The sequence below is a fragment of the Cololabis saira genome, chromosome 22 (assembly GCF_033807715.1).
Source record: "Cololabis saira isolate AMF1-May2022 chromosome 22, fColSai1.1, whole genome shotgun sequence".
NCBI classification, from domain to species: Eukaryota; Metazoa; Chordata; class Actinopteri; order Beloniformes; family Belonidae; genus Cololabis; species Cololabis saira.
Window position 1 is genome coordinate 31063977 of NC_084608.1, and position 26842 is coordinate 31090818.

At 37.8% G+C, this 26842-nt stretch overlaps 1 protein-coding gene across 1 annotated transcript; it reads left to right on the forward strand.

The window, feature by feature from the left end:
- tfr1b (transferrin receptor 1b) lies at positions 1–26471 on the forward strand. The gene is made up of 19 exons (XM_061713259.1): positions 1–101; positions 4100–4148; positions 4239–4446; positions 7224–7452; positions 9769–9906; positions 10136–10220; positions 11553–11675; positions 11757–11852; positions 12923–13062; positions 14940–15106; positions 15183–15302; positions 17863–17948; positions 18022–18085; positions 18484–18551; positions 18628–18695; positions 18924–19014; positions 19989–20216; positions 21781–21930; positions 24838–26471. Exons 2-19 carry the CDS (start codon positions 4116–4118, stop codon positions 25048–25050), a joined length of 2307 nt encoding a protein of 768 aa, XP_061569243.1. The 5' UTR covers positions 1–101; positions 4100–4115; the 3' UTR covers positions 25051–26471.
- Positions 26472–26842: the final 371 nt, after the last annotated feature.

The following is a 26842-nucleotide window of genomic DNA, read 5'->3' on the forward strand; positions in this document are numbered from 1 at the left end:
GCGTAAACTGGGACGTCTCCCACATGAGGAAATGTCATATAAGGAGGCAGGATCCACATTTTTCGCGGAAGATAAGTGCAGCTGTGCAGAGGGAAGTGCAGGTAAGAATTACGTGTACTAACTCCTTTTCATTCATACATTGTCGTTTACGCAGCGTTTTCAGCTGTAGTTCGTTTAAACTTGACCTTTAATTGTCACGACCCGCACTGATCACATACTCACGTACTCACGCTGACGTCACACCGGCTCCCTAATGAACATTAAACGTCGTTTTAGACCAAAAATCTCTGTTTCACCTGATATGAGGTCATATCCAGTATGTTACACTGTGATTAATGTCTTATTTAAGCCCGGTATCCTTGTTTGTAAAATTAAATAGTGATATGCCTGCAAACAAAGACGGGAAAAAATGTTAAATATATTTCCTGGTTTGGTTTGATAAAGTCTCTAATTGAAGAAAAGAGTCCACGTGTAGCCACGAGGTGAATTATGTAATCTAACCACTCCTTAACCTTTCTCTGGTCCGTTTAAGCTGTTAAAACTGTGGTTTGATTCATTTTCATTCTGCAACAGAAGCAGGTGATGAATGAATGAATGAATGAATGAATGAATGAATGAATGAATGAATGAATGAATGAATGAATGAATGAATGAATGAGAGAGAAGGTTTGTGTTTAATTCTGGCACTTTTTTTTTTAATCCTAGAGAAATCAGCATGTTTTAATTTTTTTATTTTTATTTTAATGTTTATTTAACAGGGATTATACATACAACATTGTCACAAAGAATGAAAAATGTGATGCATACAAGACGTCTAGCTTCAGCTAATTTGCAGTCTTTGTCCCTGGTCAGGCAAAAGAAGGATAAAAGATACTGAATACAAAATACAATAATACAAATACAGTGAATAATGCAGTGAACAGATATCATAAACACAGCTCCAAAATTTAGATACATAATTACACAAGTTAAATACATTAAACATTAGTAAAATACTGTACTGACAGTGACTTGAGAGAAGTTAATGTTTGCATTTCTTGCACTAAACATCCTTAATTCTGTTTGGGATTTTATTTCTGGTGGTAAAGAATTCCATACGTGTGTACCCAGCACTGAAAGGGATGACTGACCAAATGTTGTCCTGCATCTTCTTTTGTCATTTTAATTCCTAAAGAGTGACGCACTTCACCTTCTGAATACCAATAATATATAATTTGATCAGTTTCAATTATGGGCCCTCATTTCCTTTAAAGTTGTATTACCCCTAGTTAAGTAGAAAATATTTCAAAAGATAATTTTCTCGTGCATTTAAGTTGGTTCAGTTACAATTTAGTGGTTTTATTTGAATATATAAACTATGTTTCTATACATTAAATCATTTTTCAGAGTCTAAATTGACAGTTTACTGTCTGACTACTGTGTTTAACGCAAATCAAAAGAACATTTATACTATATTTGCTCATGTATCACAAGTAAATCATCAGTGCAATTGTATTACCACTAGTTATGTAGAAAATATTTCAAAAGATAATATTTTTGTGCATTTAAGTTGGCTCAGTTACAATTTAGTGGTTTTATTTGAATATATAAACTATGTTTCTATACATTAAATCATTTTTCAGAGTCTAAATCGACATTTTACCGTCTGACTACTGTGTTTAACGCAACTCAAAAGAACATTTATACTATATTTGCTCATGTATCACAAGTAAATCATCATCAGTACAATATCAGAAATCAGAAAGGGGGTTTATTGCCAAGTTTGTTAACACACACAAGGAATTTGTTGTGGTGATTGGTGCAATACAGTAAAAGTAAAAATAAAAATATTAAAGCAAACAAGTATATGGAGATAAAATAAGAGATAGAATAAAGTAAAATGTATAAACAGAAATGTACAATATGAGGATTAAAAAGTGCCGGATATGAATCTTTACAAAAAGTGACGTAGGATGACAGATGACAGATAAAATGTATAAACAATGTATTTCAACACTATTTGCATACATGTTTTCTTAATACCAGCCCTAACTGTGAGAAAGTTGCATCATTTCATCTGACTTGAGGTGAAATTTCACTAAAAAAATTTTTAAACTGTCACTACTTAAAAATGAATGGCTTGAAATGAAATTTACTTGCAACTCTGCTAAATGCAATGTTAATTACAAAAACAAAAATAAAAACCAGTGTAAAGCATCAACAAAAATGCTTGATAATGCAGTTCCCTGCAGCCCTGTAACTTGATACGTAGAGTCTTGTTTCTCATGTAAATGATCAATAGCGTAACCACTTGGGCTTTCTCTGGAAGAGCATGAGGAAGTAATTACATGTTTTTTTTAGTTTGACTAGTTTTTGTAGCGTATTCCAGTCAGACTTTCTAGTATCTATCTCTTCATCCTTCTCAGAAGGAAGCTGCAGCGCTATAACTGGTTTTAAGCCTCATTTCCCACCAACGAAACAGAAAAGTGTGAAATGAGGATGAAGAATTCAGTTTCTGAAACAGAAACAGCTCTCTGGTCGGCCGTGTTTCTAAACGCAACAAAGCTGATCATAAAGTGTTATGTGGAAACATTAGCTGCAGGTAGTCCAGGTCTTGTTTATGGACCGTCGAGGTCAGGAAGAGGGGAGGAACACATTTTTACTTTCCTTTCATGGAGAAATACATTTCTGTCCCCTCAGATGTGGTTTAATCCTCTGAAAGCATAACATAAACACGGAAATGACTCTTCTTTGATGCAGATAGCTTTGAATCGGCCTCTCTCCCTGTTTTTTAATCGGTTCTATCATGTAAAGCCATAAACATTAAAGGACCTTTTTGTTCTGCATCTGTCTGGGATTCATTTACCGGGGGGTTAAGGTATCAAGACCACTGTATATAAAACAAAGATTTACTCAAGTTGATGCTATCTGCAGTGTCTTCCCATACTGTCTGTTGGTGAAACAGAAAACTCCCTCCACCTTGCATTTACACAAGCTCTTTTCCAATAGTTCATAGGCCTGTGTTGAAAAAATCGATTTCCCAATTCTAAATCGATTCTCATATTAATTCCTAAAAATCGATTCATATGTCTAAAGATCGAATTTTTGGTTTTTTTTTTTCTTTTCTTTTATTTATTTGTCTTTTTTTTTCATCATTACATTACAACTTTTGGTTATTTTTTTGTTTATCCCCAAAAAAGGAATGTTTTGTTGGACACGAGAATAACTGGTGCCATGTTTTTGCCTTTAAATATGTTTAAAGGTATGAAAACATTAAAGTGTTAGGTTATAATTGCATAAATTGTCCATATTTCATTACTTTTATAAACTGTCTTGGGGTTACATTTGCAAAAAATGCTAAAAACCAAATGCTCAAAATTTTAAAACCAAAATAGACCGAAAATGGAACAAATAAAAACGGAATGTGGGAAAAAAAAAAAAAATAAATAAAACCGATTTCATCCGTCTCTGTTTCCTCCCTGGATCTGTTTGGTAATTCTGACCCACATGATGTTTCTGAAAGCAGTTCTATCAGCATTCTGGGAGCTGATTGGTCCTTACAGCATCATTAGCTGCAATACTTGCTGTTTAATCTCAATATAATACTAGTAGTAATATTTTGCATAACTACAGTCATATAATTCATGCAACAGCTCAAAAAACAGTTTTAATAACACTAACCCAAATCAATATCGGAATCGAATCAAATCTTGATAATCGAATCTGAATCTTAAGAATCGAATCGATTCTTGACATTTGAATGGATCCCCAGCCCTAATAGTTCATAACTTTCCGTGCTCGCCTGAGAGCGTCAACAAGTTCTTCTGTGTTCAGCTGCTGTGAAAGTGTAAACCAATAGGGCCTGACTCTAGATCTGTCCCCAATTCAGAGCGAAAAGGTTAAAACCAAACTAGACCAGGTGTGAAATGCAAACCACCTGCCTGGCATTTCCACGTAGGAAACCTCAACCTACATGTGGTAAAGCTGCTCTATTTCAAACTCCTCACCAAACTTCCTCTCTGAGCTCTCACAGTTCTGCTTTCCTGTCATCATTTCTTCATTTTGGCGGTTGATTTACAACCTAGTGACTTCCTTGTGCCATGCTTTTCTTGTTTTTTAGATCAATAACTGCAACGATGGATCGGGTGCGGTTGGCGTTAAACGGCTTGGTCAGTGTCTGATACATTTGTGCCAAGTTTTTATTACTTTTTTTTGCCTCGGTCTGCTTTCATGCCGTTTTTCATCCCCCTTTCCTGCAGGTGAAAGGCGAGGGCTACAGCAGGTTCACTCTGCAGCCGTCGGCGGATGGAGAGAGGCACGCCGAGGTCGATCTCTGCGACGATGTGACGGACGGCGCCACGGAGACGGAGGCGCCGGACTCGCCCAGCTTCAGGCCGGCGCGCCTGCACAACGGCCGGCGGCTCGTTGCCGGGCTGCTCCTTGCCGTCCTGCTGACGTTCCTTTTAGGTCCGTTACACTCACGTCCTTTTTGGTTCTTAATGCTCCCTTATTGTGCAATTTTGATCCCTGCGATCGCGACTCAAAGGCCCAATCCCAATACTCTCCCTACTTTTCTTCACTACCCCCTAAAAAAGAAGGGGCAGATTTTAGGGCACTTGAAATCTAGGGCACTTGGCCCAGGGCCCTGTCCCATTTCTCCTACTCCCCCTCGTTTTCATCCCTACCCTGATCAGGAAGCAGAGAGCCAAAAACTGTTTTAATTTCCGCTGTAGCGCTGTTAATATGCCACTTTATTAAGTTTTAATATTTTTTCAGGCGTAAAAGTAACCGTTAAGATCCCCAACCTGGGCTCAGTTTATCCAAATAACGCCTGTTAAGAAATTTGATCAGAAAATTTCGGGATTTTTAAATCGATGCAGAGCCTACGGCGTAGGGTACAGCGTACGTCGCCCGTCGCCGCGTAACCTACGCCGTAGGCTCTGCGACGATTTAACGCGGAACCATAAATCAGCTCCGCTATCTTCACTTCAGCTTTATCTGAAAGTGTGTAAATTACCCACATAACAGCTGGATTACTTTGTGGTTTCTGAAAACTATTATATCAGAAACATCCAAAACAAATCTGACGAGTCACAGGATTATTTCTCTCTATTTCTCACAAAAAAATGCTTGATCCCTTGGTCACAATCTGAGACGAGTCTGCAAATGATGTTTGCCCTCGGTCGGCGAGTCAAATCGACGCAGAGCCTACGGCGTAGGTTACGTAGCCTACGGCGTAACCTAACAGCCTTTATTCCGGCTCGATCTTCGCGAACAACGTGCAAACGAGTGATTATATACATTCACTGAGTGAATATTATGAAAGTAAAATATATGTTTCTCGCTAGAAATGTAATCAAAACTCATTTTTATGCAGAAACTAACTCAAAATATTGATTTTATTCACTAAAAAATAAGAAATGTCCGCCATGTTTTTTTTTATTTTTGGATTCAGTCCGCAAATGACGACGAAAAGCATTCTGGGAAATTTTTGGTCCCTAGATCAGCGAGTCAACATATGAAAACCCTCGCTCTGAATGGGCTATTCATAGCCACTCGCCCTCGTTTTCTCCACTACCCCTAGGTGGAAAGAGGAATTGGGACACCACTACCCTCACGGGAATGCGCAAAAAACAGTTTGCACCATGTTTGACCCCCTGCTCGCCGCTCCCTCCGCTGTCATTCGTTACCTACCTGAACCAATCGGACTATTGATTTGTAGTCGAGTTGACTTTGTTGACTACGTTAACTCCTGTACCTTCCTGTCAAGTTAGGAATCCACAATGAAACATCCAGTTTCAGCTTTGTTGATCATAAAACTGAACCCACAGACTATTGGAACTCCTCCCCTCTGGACAGCACTACAGAGCTCTGTACGCTAAAACCTCCAGACACAGAGACAGTTTCTTCCCCCAAGCTGTTGCTCTGATGAACTCTCATCACTCAGAGTCTCAGAGAATCAATCACCGTTCAATATGCTGTAACAACGCACCTCCCAATAATCTATCATATCTACCTCATTCTGCTGCACCTTTCACTTTTTTTAATTGTATATATGTTAATAAGTGCCACATTTGTTTATTTACTGTTGCTACTTTTTAAATCTGGGTACAGTGAGCGAAATAACTGGAGTCAAATTCCTTGTCCGGCATGCTCAAACTTAGCCAATAAAGCTGATTCTGATTTTAGATGAATTACAATCAGATCTTCCTTACTTGTTTAACGTCACTCAGAACAAGTGACTGCTTTTTTTCTTGTATTTTGCTGTTCATTTATCGCTATTGTGCATATGTTTTGAAATATATCTTTTATTACCATATTTTTTAGCTATAATGTACGACGGAGTATTATGGCCAAACTAAGACAAAAAATAAAAAATAAAGTCATAATATTACGAGAATAAAGTCGTAATATTTTGAGAATAAAGTCGTAATATTACGAGAATAAAGTCGTTATATTAAATATTATATATATCGATATATATATATATATATATATATATATATATATATATATATATATATATATATATATATATATATATATATATATATAAATAGAACTTCACAAGATGCTCAATATCCCTCATTTTAACACAGGGAGAAGATGCTCTTCCTGTTTGAGTTCTCATAAATTATATTCTCATAATATTACGACTTTATTCTCATAATATTACGACTTTATTCTCGTAATGTTACGACTTTATTCTATTACGACTTTATTCTCGCAACATTATGACTTTATTCTCGTAATGTTACGACTTTATTCTCATAATATTATGACTTCATTCTCGTAATTTGCCATTTTCTTTGTCTTAGTTTGGCCCTAATACTCCGTCGTAATAATGTAACTTGACTAATTAATATTTAGTTGCTTATTTTAAATAAGATGTGCTATGTAAATGAGTTTTGGCCCAGTCTTTGGACAAAGAGGCAGAAAAGTTTCGGTGGAAGTCATTTCCTGTTTTTGGGAGGAAAGTCTTGGTGAATTCTGGAAAAGTCAAGACATTGTAGATGACTGTTTTGGGCCTAAAGTGTTGAAATCCTGCCTCCGAACAGCAGGAAGTGTGTGGGAAGTCCCAGACCTTTGGAGGCAGCTGATGAGAATTTCTCAGCAGAAATCCATCTGATTCATTCAGTTTGATTCTCTTCAGCCAGTCGCTCCCACGTACCGGCACAGGGGGCGCTGTTAAATCATTTGGCAGCGTTGTACTGATTTATTTTTTTACTCCTTCTGTCCTCCAGGTTACATGGCTAGCTACGTCATCCACGGTAAACGTAGTGTGAAAGCGGTATGTGAGCCGAAGATAGGAAATCAAATGGACGGGACGACAAAGACCATGACGGCGTCACCGACATCAGCAGCAGCTTCAGCTGCAGCAGCGCCGCCCCCAGATGTGCAGCCCAGCTGGAAGGACCTCACTCAACTTCTGGCTGAGAAACTCACCAGTGAGGCCTTTGGAAAGACTCTCGGGTAAAAAAAATAAAAAAGAGAAGCTGAAAGAAAAATGATAAAGTCTTTAAAGGGAACCCTGCATATTAAGACATGTAGTCCCTAATTAGCCACAATTGTTCTCTTATACTAAAATATGTTGTTAGAAACACATAAAATAATCTAATTGCTTTAAAAATCTACAATGTTTATTACATATTTTGACCTGCGGGAGGCGCCATGTTTTACCTGCGCAATGTATTCTGGGGGCGATGACGTACGACGGTGGCTCTGGGAAGATAAGCTCCATTAGTTTAACTGGGACAGGTATCTAAAACATAGTTGAGCAGCTCTCTCCCGGCCGTGGAGGCTGACGAGGGAGCCCATAAGACGTCTCGGTTCAGGCAAACTGGATCAAAGTTCTGTGATGCACGGGAGATCTGCAAAAATGATCAATGTTGTGCGCATCTTACCAGTGCATTAGGCTCCTGCGTGTACGGCGTAGCCTACGGCGTAGACGGCGTAGCCTGCGTAGGCTACGTCGTAGCCTGCGTAGCCGGGGCTCTACAGCCCGCAGCGCTCCGCCACCCGCTCTCCGCTCTCCGCTCTCGCTACCCTACCGCCGCCGGGATGGAGACGCCGGTGGGCAATATGCACGTTTGAGTGGGCATAGCCCCCCCCTCTCCCCCCTAAAACCGGCCTCGGTGCTGGGTGATGACAGACCAGAGGCTAAGGGGACTGGCCCGGGACTTTGACGAAACGGGAGGCGCAGACTTCGCTTCAAATAGGCAAGAACATCTTTATTTAATTTAATGACGGCAGATCTGGCTGGGGTTTTTATTGTAGCATCGGTTATCTGCTAGTTTAAACGTGTGGTCGGTTAGTCTATCTGAGTTTTATGGTGTTTTTATAGTTCATGCTGTATGGGGCTGCACTCTTTTTTTAATTTTATTTTACTTTTTTGTAGGTGCGCCGTCACCTTAATGTTTTTAGCTGCATTTTCATCTGTGTTTCTGGTGCGCCGTCACCTGTTTAGGTGTGTTTTCATCTGTTTCTGGGTGTCAGAACAGTGGACGGGGGTTAGCAGGTGCCACCGTGTGACGTACTACCCAGAATGTAAAAAACAATGGCGACCTACATGTTAAATTATATTTTCAAATTTTATAAAAACGAAGACATCAACAAGGTTTTTTATATCACATTGTTATAATTGATACCAACATTTATCTTTTAAGACCTACATGTCTTAATATGCAGGGTTCCTTTTAATTGAAGAATAGTCCACGTGTAGCCACGAGGTGAATGATGCAACATAATCTAACCACTCCTTAATTAACCTTCCTCTGGTCCGTTTAAGCTGTTAAAATTGTGGTTTGATTCATTTTCATTCTACAACAGAAGCAGGTGAATGAATGAATGAATGAATGAGGTTTGTTTTAATTCTGGCACCTTTTTTTTTTTTTTTTTTTTTTTTATCTTAGAGAAATCAGCATGTTTTGTAATTTTAATTCCTAAAGAGTGACGCACTTCACCTTCTGAATACCAATAATATATTTGATCAGTTTCAATTATGGGCCCTCATTTCCATTTAAAGTTGTATTACCCCTAGTTATGTAGAAAATAGTTCAAAAGATAATATTTTTCGTGCATTTAAGTTGGTTCAGTTACAATTTAGTGGTTTTATTTGAATATATAAACTGTTTTTTTTACCACAGATAATACATTTAATCAATTTTCAGAGTCTAAATTGACAGTTTACTGTCTGACGACTGTTTAACGCAAATCAAAAGAACATTTATACTATATTTGCTCATGTATCACAAGTAAATCATCATCAGTGCAATTTCAACACTATTTGCATATATGTTTTCTTAATATCAGCCCCAATTTTCATTCTACAACAGAAGCAGGTGATAATGAATGAATGAATGTATGAATGAGAAGGTTTGTGTTTAATTCTGGCTCTTTATTTTTATTTTTTTTAATCTTAGAGAAATCAGCATGTTTTGTCATTTTAATTCCTAAAAAGTGACGCACTTTTATACTATTTGCTTGTGTATCACAAGTAAATCATCATCAGTGCAATTTCAACACTTTTTGCATACATGTTTTCACTTCACTGTACAAAAGTCAAACCTTAATCACAAGTTGCAGGGTAAAAATGGAAAAATATGATTTCCGTGATCAAAGTTTAAGAACGAGGAAGCTTGAAAACCTGAACCAGGATGTTTTTTTTGTGAATTTAAAATGCAGATTCCGAGATTAAAGTGCAGCAAAGAACCCAGAAAGTCCCTTGATGACTCGGTCATAAATAGTTTAACGGCATATAAAAGATCAAAATGAAACTTGTCTCTGCAGGGACTTTGCTCGGCCCAGTCACGCAGCGGGAAGTGAGGAAGATTCTCTTCTGGGTAACAAGGTCTTTGACGCATTTAAGGAGCTGGACATGAAGCCCTGGACAGACGTCCACTACGTTCAGCTGCAGATGCCAGACGGGTTGGTACCGAGCTCTGGGTTGGGTCAGTCCGTGATGGGCTCTCGCATCCTTAAAATGAGACCTTTTTATATGTGATATCGATCACAAGTATGATTTATAAAAATGAACTAATGTTTATATTTGGGTCTCACTCATGTCCTCAATAAATACAGATGCACAAAGGAGATTTGGAGGGACTGAAGCTGCAAAATAAAGACCTATTTTTATATATCTACCTCCGTTTTGCAGGAATCGTCCAAACAGCATTCAGTTCGGCTCCAGCACCTTTACACCTCCTGGATATCTGGCCTACAGCGCCACCGGCAAAGTCCAGGTAATATCACATGCATGTTTCGTGAAGCAGTTTCGAGTTTTTCACTCACAACTGGAGGTTGTTGTAGTTTTCTGAGCATGTTTCAGTTACAGGTTGTCATTACATCAGTAACCAGAGTTTCAGCTGCTTTACCTCTGCGGCTTCATCCCTTTTAGGCCTGTGTTGAAAAAAATCGATTTCCCAATTCTAAATCGATTCTCATATTCATTCCTAAAAATCGATTCATATGTCTAAAGATCGATTTATTTTTATTTTTTTTTTTTTTTTTTTTTTTTTACATTTTTTTTTCTTTTATTTATTCATGTATTTTTTTTTTTCATTATTACATTACAACTTTTGGTTATTTTTTTGTTTATCCCCAAAAAAGGAATGTTTTGTTGGACACGAGAATAACTGGTGCCATGTTTTTGCCTTTAAATATGTTTAAAGGTATGAAAACATTAAAGTGTTAGGTTATAATTGCATAAATTGTCTATATTTCATTAATATATTTACTGTCTTGGGGTTTCATTTGCAAAAAATGCTAAAAACCAAAATAGAACGAAAAAGGAACAAATAAAAACGAAATGTGGGAAAAAATAAAACCGATTTCATCCGTCTCTGTTTCCTCCCTGGATCTGTTTGGTAATTCTGACCCACAATGTTTCTGAAAGCAGTTCTATCAGCATTCTGGGAGCTGATTGGTCCTTACAGCATCATTAGCTGCAATACTTGCTGTTTAATCTCAATATAATACTAGTAGTAATATTTTGCATAACTACAGTCATATAATTCATGCAACAGCTCAAAAAACTGTTTTAATAACACTAACCCAAATCAAATCCTGATAATCGATTCTGAATCTTAAGAATCGGAATCGAATCGATTCTTGACATTTGAATCGATCCCCAGCCCTAATCCCTTTGGTCTCTTACTTAGTTTGTGAGCAGGTGAAGCTGGAGACGGAAACCTTTGGCTCAACTCCTCTTCACCAGATTAGACTGCAGATCCCTGGATCTCCTGACCACTTGGAGATCACAATAAACTGAAATGGCGCTTATGTTGGGCAGCCAGCCAGTCAGCTCAGTTAATGGCTTTAACTATTTATATTTGGTCTTGTTTGGACTGCTACCAAATTGGTGACGTAGCTCTTAAAAACTTAGTAAATGGGCTCCAGTTTGAGGAGAAATGCTTTTTATGGCACCGAACTTTGAATACCTCGGTGTATTTTTCCCAGCAGACAAAAAAAGTACTTGCGTAAACTTGAGTAAAAGAACTATTTTGGCATGTGTGTGTAGTTGCTTTTAGTTACAAATGTTGACCTGTGGCATCTGCTTCTGTGTGCGTCCGTAGGGCCGGCTGGTGTACGGAAACTACGGCCGTGTGGAGGACCTGGCGTACGTGCAGAACAGCAAGGTGGAGCTGAACGGCTCCGTGCTGCTGCTCCGGGCGGGAAAGATCAGCTTTGCAGAGCAGGTTGGTTATCTGCCGGCTCCAGGTGACGTGTAGCACGAGAGAGAGAAATGAGAAAGTGGTTTGACAAGTCTGTCCCTGCAGGTGGACAATGCTGCTACGAAGGGAGCGTCTGCTGTTCTCATCTACCCAGACTCTCAGGATTTCATCTACAACACAAACACGGCGCTCTACGGACACGTGAGTCTTTGTTCCTCCCAGGGGTGTAACAATATATCGTGCCACGAAATTTTGCAATACAAAAACTTCACAATACGTGTCGTGGAGGTGACAAACTGTATCGCGATATTGGGTTATTTATATTAATCTATTGTGTTGACTAGTAACGACCGCGACTCGACCCGCGGACCAAAATCTTCCTCCGCTTAGAAGAAACTAGTCCCATTTTGAGCTCTGAACTTTTACTTATGTAAGGCTGGTGTAGAGTTAAGCCTTACCTTATTAAATTAAACCTTTTTCAGGTCGTGAGTTGGATAAACACGGGGAAACTTCTGCTGAGTTCCAGTGTACTTTAATGTCCCTCAACAGTGTAGGATTTTAGAACATCAACACAGCACCTAGTGCCGTACTGTGGCGTATCACTCCGCCCAATCTAAAACAGACTAATCACTACAGATAAACTGACTAGTGTCATTATAGTCCCTGATTTACATCAGAATATAAAGAATATATTTATAAAATAATGAACCCTGAATTACCAAAATAACCTTAACAAAAATAAATCTCCTCTTACACTTATAAGGTGAGCATGAATCAATCTTTTTTATGATGTAAAATTGTATGTATTTATTTACTTTTATTTATTTAATTTTAGTTGTTAAATTTCTGGAAAAGAAAAAAGTAAAATCATACACGAGAGAAACTATTCAGTTTGTGGCAAAATATTTGTACTTGTATGAAACTGAAGATCATAATGCAAACCTGACATTTACTTTTAGTTCAGTTTGTGGAAAATGGTTGGCCTGGCTTTCTCTTCAAAACTTAAACAGTTATAAAACATTACAAACTGTAACAATAGGGCAAATGCACAGCATTGTTTTGTATTTTGTGTCTTTCAAATTAAATACCCTTTTTTTCCAGTCATATGTTCCTCATTCAAGGTTGTTATAAAAATACTGCTATAATATCGTATCGTTATCGTGACCTCAGTATCGTGAGATTAGTGTATCGTTACACCCCTAGTTCCTCCTGAGCCACACAGCGACATGGTGGTTCTTTAAACGTTACCTCTTCTTGTTATTCCTGTTTAGGTCCATCTGGGCTCGGGGGACCCCTACACCCCTGGGTTTCCCTCCTTCAACCACACCCAGTTCCCCCCGACCAAGTCCTCCGGCCTCCCCAGAATCCCGGCTCAGACGGTGACGGCAGAGACGGCTCGCACTCTTCTGCAGTGAGTCGCTGATACGACACGCGCCGTGTTTTACTGGTGGCCAGGGATAAAGCATTTGTGCAACACTTTATTTTAATGGCACAAAGTGCTGTAGAAGAACAGATGGCTGTTTTACAAGTGTACAATAATGAAAATGTGTGATAAAGTAGACACTATCAAGCAAAGTGGAAAACTTTAGAGGGATTTGAATATGTTTACAGAAGCCCAAACTCAACTACTGGGGAAAAAAAGAATAAATAGAAATGTTTTGATGCCAATGTTTTATTAGACTGTTTTTTTTTTGTTTTTTTTTTTTTTGTCACAATTTATCGCACTCCTCTGGAATAAAAACCCTTCGTTCAACTATTTCAGGTCCAAATGTTCAATTCCAGCAGTGGGTTTCATCCAGGACAATTAACTCTGCAATGTTTGTTATTGCAGCGACTTCTTGGTTTCCTCTGAGGAATTTTTATGCTGCTCCGGTTCCTCGGTCTACTCCTTTTACACCTCACGGCTCTTCAGCTGTAATGAGGTTGTATGAAGTCATACATTCTGGATTCATTACAAATCAACTGAAATATTGCAAGCCTTTTATTATTTTAATATTGCTGATTATGATTTACAAGTTAAGATTCCCAGAATATTCTAATTTTTTGAGATAGGATATATGAGTTTTCTTAAGCTGTAAACCATGATTAGCAATATTAAAATAATATAAGTTTTTGTTTTTGTAACTGCATTACAGAAAATCCCTATATTCTAATTTTCTGAGACAGTCCTGTATTAGCAATGTTTGTGCCGCTCTTGGACACTGCAACATTCGAGTCAAAACCAAGTCACATTTCCACCTGCCGACTCAAACCCAGGAATTGCGCAGCTGTATTGTATCTTTAGTATTGTATCTTAGGACAATAAAGAGAAACTGGGAATTTGTTTTAAAAGATTAGGTGCCATCAGTTGGGACTCAGATCCTGCGGGCCTTAATTCTAGCAGTTTTTCCAATTATAATATTTTTCCGGTATAAGCATTGGAACAACTCTATCTGGGAATAGTGTTGCCTGATTTTTAGAGACTAAACAAACGTTTCCAACATTAGTCTGTGACTGAAGTAAAATGACACTATTAGCCTGAGGATTATTTATTTACACTGCACTTCAATACTGTGTTTTTGTTTTTAAAGAACTTTAGTTAACATTTATTCTCTTAAGTGGGCTATGTAAATACATTTGAACTTGATAATTGCCGATATCAGAACTAATTTCTGAAAGAATGACCTGACTTGAAAATATGAAATGAAATCATGCAAATCACTAAGTAAGTTTAAACAAATCTTTAAAATCAATACTCTTTATGGATACAAAGTGGAAATGGACACGTGAACTGACAGCCAGTGACCAAAGTGCCTTGCTCAGCTGAACCACTTTTTCTTTTCTTTTATGCTTTTCTTTTAGAAGTTCTGTGAAATGAAGAAATGGTAAAAAGAGAACATTAGAAGGGGTAGGACTAGAATAGTTTTTTGAAACTTCATCCTACACCCTTTCAAACAGGAAATATTTATCTACATATAGATTTGTCTCTTTAATTTGCTTGTTTGGCTTATGTTTTTTTTTTTTTTTCCGGTATATACATTTTATGTATTCTGATTATTTTTTTGTTTTAACCTGTTTGAATAAATAATGAAATGAAATGACTTCCCGTCATTGAATTTAATTGTGGAAAACTCGTGTTTTATAGAGCTGAGTGTCGTCTGCAAAGATGCATCACAGTCTTAAATGAGCCATAAAACCTTGCCATTAAATCAGATTGAGTGTAATCAACTAAGAGGCAAGATCTTAACTTGAGACTCTAAACACTTTACACGTTTATTTTCTCACTAGAGTAAATCTGTTTTCCTCCAGGACAATCGGCGGCCCTGAATCTAAGCCAGACGGTTTTAAAGGCGGCTTGCGCTCCGTGTCGTACAGCCTGGGCGGCAGCAAGAACGTCACGGTGGAGGTGAACAACGTTCTGGTCAACAAAGGGATCCATAATGTGTTTGGCGTGATCAAAGGATTCAGCGACCCCGGTACACCTGATCTCTTTAACGTTTCACTACGAAGTCATTACCTGCGGTGCTGATTTATGTGTTTTTGAAACTGCAGATCGGTACGTTGTGCTCGGAGCTCAGAGGGATGCCTGGGGAAAAGGTTACGCCAAGGCCACCGTGGGAACCTCCGTACTGGTGGAGCTGGCCAAGGTCTTCCACGAGATGGTGGAGAACGGTAGGGAATAGGGCTGGGCGATTTTGGGCAAAAATAAAATCCTGATTTTTTTTTTTTTTTTTTTTTTTTTTTTTTTTTTGGTAAAACTTCAAAAGACAATGGAATAAATTGTTTCAAATATTTTATCTTTATTTTTTAAAGAAAAGTAGCAAGCAAATTTCCCTATTGGGAATGAAGTGCAACTGAAAGATACTGTAAATCCTCCTTGGGTTTAGTAAAGTGACAACATTTACAATCTTCTTGACCAAACAAAGATGACTAGACTAGATGCGAGAGGAAAATCGATTTTACGATTTTCCTTTCTTTTTAACATCGTCTTGATTAATAAATCCGATTTAGATTTAAAATCGATTAATCGCACAGCCCTAGTAGGGAATATGATGAGGAGGAGGGGAGGAAACGGATAACTGAGGGGGGACCCGTGGCAGCTTCTAACAGAAGCAAACTTCATGATATTTAGTAACAGAACGAGAGACACGGACACTTCAATTAATATAGATGGTATTGAAATTAATAGAGTAAGGGAAACCAAGTTTTTGGGTGTCATGCTGGATGAGAATTTGAATTGGAAATCAGATATATACATTATACTAAGATAAAAATATCAAAAACAATTGCTCTGTTACACAAAGTAAAGGATTCATTGGACAACAAAGCATTGTACATTTTATATAACACACTGATCGTTCCATATCTGACCTATTGTGTTGAAGTTTGGGGAAATGCCTGTAAAACATTTATTCAGTGAATTTTCATTTTGCAAAAAAGAGCCATAAGAATAATCAGTAGAAAACGATATAGAGATCCAACAAATCCATTATTTCTTCAGTTAAAATTGTTGAAATTTCATGAATTAGTAGACTATAGTATTCTGCAAATTATGTTTAAAGCTCATAAAAATTTTTTACCAATCAACATTCAGAAAAGATTTGAAAAAATAGAAGGCAAGTATAACTTAAAAGGAACAGATTTAATAAAAAAAAAAAACGAGATTCAGGACTTAATTGATGGAACGTTGTGTTTCTGTGAAAGGAATCAGTTTATGGAACAATCTGAACAAAGAATCCAAATCAAACATAACATTCAAAAGAACAATTAAAGTCTGTATGTTAAGTAAATATAATGAAACATGTTATTTAAGTTTGATTGACATACCCATAGACGGCGGTAATTTTATTTTAGTTTTTTATTTACTTAGTTGTTTTTTAAAATTTTTAATTTGTTATTTGTGAATTTATTTCTTGGAAAAAAGGGGCAGATTAGATAAGATTCTTCTTCGTTCTGCTCCCTTTTCATTCACAATTTATGAACATTTGTATTTGTATTGAATTGTTTAATTTTTTGAATGAAATGAAGAATAAAAATGAAATGAAAATGAAAGAAACATTTAAAGCAAAACAAATTGATTTTAAATGTAGTAAAAACTAAATGCATTGTTTTTGGCTCAAACCATGCTTTAAAAAGCCAAAACCAATTAAAAATATCCATGAACGGCAGGTGTATAGAACAGGTCACTGAAGCTAAACTTCTTGGAATACATCTTGATGAACATCTGTCATGGCAGAATCACATAGACAAGTTAACAGGCAAAATGGGGAAAGGTATATCCATGAATAGAAGATACTCCTCTTTATTAACACCATTTACACTCAGACAGGTTATTGAAACTTTGGTATTATCACACCTTGACTACTGCTCAGCTATCTGGTCAAGTGCAGCTAAAAAAAATATAAACAAACTTCAGATAGTGCAGAACAGAGCAGCTCGCCTTGCACTCGGGTGTTCTTTGAGAAAGGCTGTTGACCAAATGCATTGTGATCTTGCTTGGATGAAAGTAGAGGACAGATTAACACACAATTTACTAACTTTATTCAGGAATATAACTGTATCGAAACAACCAAACTGCCTGTACTCAAAAATAACCTTTTCCCAAAACAGAAATGAGCACAGGACAAGACAAGTTAGCTGGGGTCATATTTCTATTCCATTACCGAGATCAAATGCAATGAAAAGAACTTGTATGTACAGGGCCGTCTCACAGTGGAACAGGTTGCCATATACCATAACTAAAGCAACAAGCAGAGACAGTTTCAAAAAGCAACTAAAAAGGTTATTTTTGGGTACAGACACAAACAATGGTTAATATATATGTTTGATATACATTTTGTGATTTATTGTGGAAAATACAGCTCAATGTAGTTGCAGGTTGTGATGATTACCACTACAATGATGTAGCTGGTGTAATGATGTGGGTGGGATGAGGGGGGGGGGGGGGGGGTAATGGAGTGATGTAATTGTAATTACTTATGTATTTAGTTAAGTATATATATGTATAATTGTGCTGTTATATGAATGTATTTTAATTTTAATGGACCCCAGGAAGACTAGTTGGCGTTTTGCGTCCGCTAATGGGGATCCAAAATAAAAAAAAAAACAAAACAAAGCGTTCCAGGAGAGAAGGCTGAGATCTGAAGTGTCCTTTTTTTATTTATTTCTTATCTCAACTTGTAGAAACTCTTGGTCTTGTGGTTTCTTATCAAGATGTGCTTGTCATCTTCAGGTGGTTTCAGGCCAAAGAGAAGTCTGGTGTTTGCGAGCTGGAGCGCTGGAGAGTATGGAAGCATTGGCGCCACCGAGTGGCTGGAGGTGAGAACTGCAGGAGCTGCGACTGAAAGGCCTGCTGGGTTACAGACACGATTTAACTTCTGCCTGTTTCCAGGGTTACATGTCCTCCATCGACAGGAGTGTCTTCACCTACATAAACCTGGATGGAGTGGTCTTGGGTAAGTACAGTCCAGGGTTATAATAGTTTTGAATTTTTCATTTTAGTTTTATTTCGTTTTGACTTTTTCTCCTTCAATTTAGTTAGTTTTTTAGTTTTTAGTGTGGGTTTGCTAGTTTTTATTAGTTTTAGAGTTAGAAAACGGAGGAAATTATATCTATAATTTCAGTTCGTGTTAGTTAGTTTTCTAAACACGCAATATAGTTTCAGTTAGTTATCGTTTTTGTCTTTTAATTTTCGTTTTTATTTAGTTCAGTTAACAGTTAATTGTTTTTTCAATTTAAGTTTTCGTTATTTTGTTCGTTTTCGTGAACGATGATAACTCTGGTACAGTGCACATACTAAGATTGTATCCTGGTAAAGTTTAAATGATCGTGTGACCGAGTGTTTCCTCTTCAGGTCGTGGGAGCTTCAGCGCCTCGGCGAGTCCTCTGCTCTACAGCCTCATCGGCAGCACGATGAAGGAGGTAAAACGCTGCTCCGCGTCCTGCAGAAAACACCTCATCTTTTTTACACTGACTAAAATGTGCTTCTTATTTCCAGGTGCAGAGTCCTTTCGGTTCCGGCACATTATACGAGGCGATGGGAGAAAAGGACTGGACAGCCAGGGTGTAAGTAGGAAACCAGCTCTATAAAACTAGGAGACTCCATTTATTAGTGTATTTAAATTGCATATTTAATATAGTATTTTCAATCAATGTGTTTGATTGGATGCGGCTTCAGTGTTCATACAAACTACTGGGAGATCTGACCCAGAAGTCCAGATTTAGCTTCTTGAATGAGATTGTAAACTGTCAGTGCTGGTGTTGATGATCGCTGACGTTTTTTTGTTTGTGCAGCATGAGGCCCATGACCATGGACGATCCTTCCTATCCCTTCCTGGCCTTCTCTGGGATTCCCTCCGTTTCCTTCCACTTCACCACGACCGACGTGAGTGTCCGTGGCAGAAAGGCCACAACACGTCTTGCATGTCGGTTTCCAATGTTATTAATGTTTTAGAGTGTTGAAGATAGGGGTGTAACGATACACTAATCTCACGATACGGTACGATACACGATATTGAGGTCACGATAACGATACGATATTATAGCAGTATTTTTTTAAGGACCTTGAATGAGGAACATGTGACTGGAAAAAATTTTCATTTATTAAGTTTTAAAGAGAAAGACAGGCCAACCATTTTCCACAAACTGAACTAAAAGTAAATGTCAGGTTTGCATTATGCATCTTCAGTTTCATACAAGTACAAATATTTCCCCACAAACTGAATAGTTTCTCTCATGTATGATTTGACTTTTTTCTTTTCCAGAAATGTAAAGACTAAAATTAAATAAATACAAGTAAATAAATACATACAATTTTACATCATAAAACACATTGATTCATGCTCACCTTATAAGTGTAAGAGGAGATTTATTTTTGTTAAGGTTATTTTGGTAATTCAGGGTTCATTATTTTATAAATATATTCTTTATATTCTGATGTAAATCAGGGACTATAATGACACTAGTCAGTTTATCTGTAGTGATTAGTCTGTTTTAGATTGGGCGGAGTGATTGTCCTGTGAGTCCCGTGATCGGGACCTCAAAAAGGTACTAGTTTCTTCTGAGCGGAGGAAGATTTTGGTCCGCGGGTCGAGGCGCGGTCGGCATGCGTGCTCGGATGTGCGTTACTAGTAAACACAATAGATTAATATTAATAATCCAATATCACGATACACTTTGTCACCTCCACGACACGTATCGTGACGTTTTTGTATTGCGAAATTTCGTGGCACGATATGTTGTTACACCCCTAGTTGAAGAGTTCCTCTTCTTTTTAGAGCTGCATTTCACCAACGTCAGATTGACCCTTGGACACTTTTACTGCGTCTCCTTTAAGTTTAACTCTTTGGATTTTGTCAGACTGAGTCCTACACCTACTACGGTACCGGCCTGGACAACGTGGATCATCTCAATTACCAAACCAACCAGAAAACCAAGGAGCTGGTGGCGACGGCGGCGGAGTTCGCCGGCCTGATGGCCATGAGACTCGTGCACGACCACCTGCTGAGCCTGGACGTGAGCCGCTACCAGGGCGTGCTCACCAGGAACGTGAAGGCCGTCTACAACAGCGTCATCACGCGGTCACAGGTTGGGCTGCTTCTCACACTTTTGCACTTCTTGGTTTAGTTTACCTAAACTAGGCCTGTGTTGAAAACATCGATTTCCCAATTCTAAATCGATTCTCATATTAATTCCTAAAAATCGATTCATATGTCTAAATATTTTTTTATTTTATTTATTTGTTTTTTTTTTTTTCATCATTACATTACAACTTTTGGTTATTTTTTTGTTTATCCCCAAAAAAGGAATGTTTTGTTGGACACGAGAATAACTGGTGCCATGTTTTTGCCTTTAAATATGTTTAAAGGTATGAAAACATTAAAGTGTTAGGTTATAATTGCATAAATTGTCTATATTTCATTACTTTAAATACTGTCTTGGGTAGGGGTGGGTATTGCCAAGGACCTCACGATACAATACACATCACGATACCTGAGTCACGATACGATACGGTATTGCGATATCCAAATTTTACGATATATTGCGATATATAAAGTTTGCTGAAAACTGTAAAAAGCTTTATGGATCTTAAAATCTGAGTTGCACGTTCATCAGATTATAGTGAAAATTCATGGGACAAACTGAGTCAAAACAATGTTTTATTATAACTATACAAGCTAAAGTTACAACATATTTGTATATGTTTTTCATATTATTTACATCATATGAAATTAACATTAAATTTAGTATGAGATTGCTTTAATTATGTGGCAAATGATAATAAACACAAGAAAGATGGGTACTCAGTAGTCAGTATAGATATAAATCCATAAATAAATAAACCTCTGTCCATTATTTTTCATTTTTTAAGGACAGGCAATTGTGTTATATAAAAAAATAAATAAAATTATAAAATGAAATAAAACGTGAAATAAAACCTGAGCTCAGTGCAGGGCCCTCCCGGGGTTGGTAGAGAGTGGCAATGCCCAGGACTGTCACTTAGGTAGGAGCACTGGGTGATAGAATGGGAAAAAGATCGGGGATAAATAAAAACAAATCGATATTCAAATTTTGAATATCGATATTGAATCAGCTGGAAAAGTATCGCGATATATTGCCATATCGATATTTTTGCCCACCCCTTAGTCTTGGGGCTACATTTGCAAAAAATGCTAAAAAACCAAATGCTCAAAAATTAAAAACCAAAATAGACCGAAAATGGAACAAATAAAAACGGAATGTGGGAAAAAATAAAAGTGATTTCATCCGTCTCTGTTTCCTCCCTGGATCTGTTTGGTAATTCTGACCCACATGATGTTTCTGAAAGCAGTTCTATCAGCATTCTGGGAGCTGATTGGTCCTTACAGCATCATTAGCTGCAAATACTTGCTGTTTAATCTCAATATAATACTAGTAGTAATATGTTGCATAACTATAGTCATATAATTCATGCAACAGCTCAAAAAACAGTTTTAATAACACTAACCCAAATCAATATCGGAATCAAATCGAATCTTGATAATCGATTCTGAATCTTAAGAATCGGAATCGAATCGATTCTTGACATTTGAATGGATCCCCAGCCCTAACCTGGAGTAGAGCCTTTTTAAAATAAATGGATGAATATTTGAATGTGCTGCTTTTGACCCAGACCACAGGGCAGAAGGACGTGGATCCCGCTTGGCTGAGCCGGGCCCTCGGCTCCTTCGGGCGAGCGGCCAGCAGCATCAACAACGCCATCATCAACACCGACCTGTCGGACCCGGAGGCCTGTCGTCTTCTCAACAACAGGATCATGAAGGTGAGGAGCAGACTCCACACCTGAATGTGTCCAGGTGGCTTTTTTAAGGGGAACATTTGTAATTCTGAGAGTTTGTGCACGTCGTGTTACGTCTCCCTCTATTTAACAAGCTACAACATGAGTTGGATGATGCAAATGTTTCTCTTCTGTGGAAATGTGCTTTTAAAAAGCAGCAGATCCACATGACAAGACTTGACACTTGTCATAAAGCGTGCAGTGAGCTCCGGCGGTGCTGGTGGGACAGAACCGGCTCTGCTGACAGGTGGCTCTTCTCAGTTCTTGACATTGATCTTGTACGTGTAAACGAGAAACTGATTTTAGTATCAAGACTGAACTATTATTAGCATTTTAGTTATAAATTGACATCCATACTTGAAACCCGTTTTCTGCAATGCTGGTGAACTTGTTTTACTAATCCCTGTTTTTGTTTGCCATAAGGTCAGCATTTTGTGCTGCTAATTTCTAGAGTAGCTCTACACCCAGCATCGATCCCAAAGGCTGTGTTTATATCCAGCAAATGATGTGTCGGGATAACACGAACCTACCAGGAAATTACATTTATGTAAGATGAGGCCAGCAATGTTAGATTTATTTATTTGCACAGTTAAACATTACACGAATAAAATTACCAACTTTACAAATTAAAGTGCAGGAAGAGGCGAAAACTCAAAAGAGCTTATCAGGCGCCTCCACCTATAGTTAACATAAAATTTAATATCATACTTATAAAAACAAAATATACAAATGAGCAGTTAGAAATCTATAGATGATAGAAATTAAAGGAAAATTACAAAGAATTTACACAAAAGAAAAATGATTGGATATATGAAAAACGATAGAGTACAATTTAATAATTAAGAAACAAACAAAAACTAAACGACTAAATAACAAACCAAATGAACAAAAACAAAAAAATAATTTCAAGGAGATTTCACAAGACGATAAAGTGTTTCAGCACATCCATTACTTATGCCAGAGCAGTTCCATTTACAAAACAAAAATTAAGTGGTGTTTCAGACATCCTTTAAAACCTTGTACAGGGAAGCGTTTTTTTGCTAAATGGGAATATGTATTCCAAAGTTTGACACCCATGTAAGTGTTATTTTTGCAAAGTTCCTCCAACTGGGGAGCCGTGAGGCCCTTACATTCCTTTTTCTGGTCGTTTTGCTGTAACGCGTCTTCCAGTGAAGTGTAGGGTGACAATCCATCATGACGATGTTTACGTCAGAAACCACAGGGCGACGGATAAGGCATAGCTGAGGTGACGGTTGACTTAAATTATTTCTTTAATTTTTCTATCCAGTTCTGTGATTTATAAAGCTTATAATGATGATAATGAAATACAATCTGTGTCCCACTGAGGACTAGGGCTGGGCGATATGGACCAAAAGTCATATCTCGATATTTTCTAGCTGAATGGCGATACTCGATATATATCTATATTTTTTCTGTGCCATAATTGGGGCATTATAGCATAGCATCTCTGTTAGCTTCATTTTTTTCTGAGGCAAACCCTTAAAAAAACAGTCAGTTTTAATACAAAGCCTCGTGCCAAATGTCACACAGGTACCTTTATTAACAGAGGTCTGCACAATATCAAAATGTATAAAACAAATGAAATAAAAATAAACTGCCTGCATATATAGAATAAAAATGCTTCTTGAATAAAATAAAACAAATATCCCTTTCCTGCATAACAATTAAATTAAAATACACTGTGCAATTAATACAATGTAGACAGTAACAGGCAGACTTTTCCACTGAGGTTGACAGTTGTGCAAATAACAAAACATTTGTGCAAATCTCAAATATAACATTCAAGTCAATTTGTCACAAAATAAGCTATATCAAAATCATAAAAGAAAAAAAAAGCTATATCGATATAAACGATATTGTCTCGTACCATATCGCGTTTGAAAATATCTCGATATATCGCCCAGCCCTACTGAGCACCCTCAGTATTTTATTGCACCATTAGCAGTGACAATGACAGGTTTAAGGGGATCTTTGCTGTTACTGCTTGTTGGGCTGGGTTTCCTGGACGTACCATGATATAATGAACCCGCTGGTTGGTTCAGGATTATACTACAAGATAGGCCTGTGTTGAGGGGGGGGGGGGGTAATTTTCTTTTAATTTTCTTTTATTTTTTAATGTATTTTTTTTTTTTTTTATCATTACATTACAACTTTTGGTTAATTTTTTGTTTATCCCCAAAAAAGGAATGTTTTGTTGGGCACGAGAATAACTGGTGCCATGTTTTTGTCTTTAAATATGTTTAAAGGTATGAAAACATTAAAGTGTTAGGTTATAATTGCATAAATTGTCTATATTTCATTACTTTATATACTGTCTTGGGGTTACATTTGAAAAAAATGCTAAAAACCAAATTCTAAAAAATGAAAAACCAAAATAGACCAAAAATGGAACAAATAAAAACGGAATGTGGGAAAAATAAAAACGATTTCCTCCGTCTCTGTTTCCTCCCTGGATCTGTTTGATAATTCTGACCCACATGATGTTTCTGAAAGCAGTTCTATCAGCATTCTGGGAGCTGATTGGTCCTTACAGCATCATTAGCTGCAATACTTGCTGTTTAATCTCAATATAATAGTAATATTTTGCATAACTACAGTCATATAATTCATGCAATAGCTCAAAAAACAGTTTTAATAACACTAACACAAATCAATATCGGAATCGAATCAAATCTTGATAATCGATTCTGAATCTTAAGAATCGGGATCAAATCGATTCTTGACATTTGAATCGATCCCCAGCCCTACTACAAGACTAGGTGAGGTTTTAGTGCCAACACAACACTTGAAGGTGTGGTTTTGCTCTCCTGTGTCTCTTCTGCTCCCATAACTTCACTAATATCACATTCTCCTTCCTTCTGTCACCTTCAGGTGGAGCACTGCCTCCTCTCTCCGTACGTTTCCCCCGTAGTGACTCCTTTCCGCCACCTCCTGTTCGGCCGCGGGGCCCACACTCTGGCGTCCATCGCCGCCACCACCGACATGAAGGAGCTCCACACCCAGCTGGCTCTGGCCACCTGGATCGTGCAGGGATGCGCCGACGCCATGGCGACCAACATCTGGGACATCGACAATCTGATCTGAGGCCGGCCACGGAGATGTGGGAGGGTTTGAGTTTGAAAGTAAAATTGTAGCAACATCAGGCCAAGAGCACAAACTAGCGCTCAGGAGGTCCCAGCCTTGAAATCAGGGTTGCATTCAATTTATTTTGGGGTTGGGGGGGGACAGATATACTACTGACGACTCTCTTACTGCTCTACTCGGCACATCTAAGCAGGCAAAGCCTTTTCTGTGACCTCTTCCATCAAAGCACTGAGACCTTAGTTACTTACTTTATCAGCGGCAGTGTTCGCTATAAAGCTGTTTTTATACGACGTTATCGGAAGCAGTGCCTTCCATAATTATGACGGTTATACCGTCGAAAGCTACAGCAGCATCTGCTACGCAATCAGCTCCCCAACTGTTGCTGACTAAATGGCGCCTGGAGGCATTTTAACTGCTAAAATAAAAATAAATGAAGAAAAAAAAAATAAAAAAATGGGGAAAACTGTTTAAATTTCACACAGAGCCATTTATGTTGCACAGTACGTATATTTTGGATCGCTTACTGATATGTTATCGGGAGCAGAGCCTTCCATAATTAAACCCATTATCGGGAGCAGAGCCTCCCATAATGATGCACGGTGACGGTAGTTTTTGCCTACCTTTTTTTTTGTTTTTCTTGCGGTGGTGTTTGTTAGTTTTTTTTCTACATGTGTATTTATCGAGAGCAGCGTCTCTCATATTTCACTTGAATGGTGGAACGACTTATCGGGGACAGTGTTTCCCAGAGTTTCATACTTGAAATATATGTTTGTTTTTGGGTTTATTTTTGCGTTATTGCGTTGAGCGTCTGCGTGTTTGACGCAGCCTCCTGGACCTCCACCGTCAACACTGCTGATCGTGTTTTTAAAGGAAGAGTAAGGGATTCTACAACATTTCTAACCCAGAACTAGTTACTGACCATTTGCTACGGACGTGACGTCATCCAGAAATCCCTTACCCTGCCTTTAATTCTGGCCAAAATGCCATCAAAGTAGGTCAAGAGTTTGAAGTAGAGGTTGGACACAGTTTAATCTCTCAAATTTAACCATCAGGAAAAGGGCAAAGCTGTTATTTGTACTGTAAAATCAATAATTTAGTCTGTATGGCACACGTGTTAAAACTGATGGCTTTCAATGTGACTGACATTTCTAGAGGACATTATCTCCACCTCATCGTAATTAAGATCTTATCGCTTTTTCTTCAGTTTCTTTTCACATTTGCGTACGTTGCAGAATGAATCTTTGTTTCCTTACCGCATGGTTTTAATTTCACTGAGAATAGTGTTAGATTGTGATGCTTGCAAATTGGTGTTGAATCTGCTTTATTGTACTTCAACTGTCATTTCTGGATCCATCATCAATATTTAATTTTTGAGCTCATTCTGAACTAATGTGAGGAAAGAAAACTTCAAGGAGAGGGGGAGAGAACTTGAAATTAAAGTTGGAATTTAAGTTTTGTGTTTATGAAAAACAAAAAATGCATTTAACATTCATTATAATTTGTCCTTCCACCTCCTGAATAAATACAATCCAGTTCAGATTTGGCTTTAGATTTTACATCTGTTCTCATCAAGTTTAAGTGCACTATATTCATAATGTTTCATGACAAATGAGTCTCAACCTGGTTTCCTCTTGTTTTTGTCACCGAGTTAAAAGCCGCGCATGCTGCCTAACTACGTCACTTCACAAACCAGAACTCTGCATGCATTTCCTCCTTACTGCATGTTACCTGAGCTCATACTCGTGTCCAAACTGCTGTTTAGTACATTTTATTTCACGTTTTAGTACTATAA

Bases quoted from the DNA above. Each gene is read 5' to 3' on its own strand.
- tfr1b (XM_061713259.1), top strand. From the start codon at position 4,116: ATGGATCGGGTGCGGTTGGCGTTAAACGGCTTG. The intron at 10,221-11,552 runs GTAATATCACAT...GTGCGTCCGTAG, and splicing joins GCGCCACCGGCAAAGTCCAG to GGCCGGCTGGTGTACGGAAA. The intron at 18,696-18,923 runs GTAAGTAGGAAA...TTGTTTGTGCAG, and splicing joins AAGGACTGGACAGCCAGGGT to CATGAGGCCCATGACCATGG.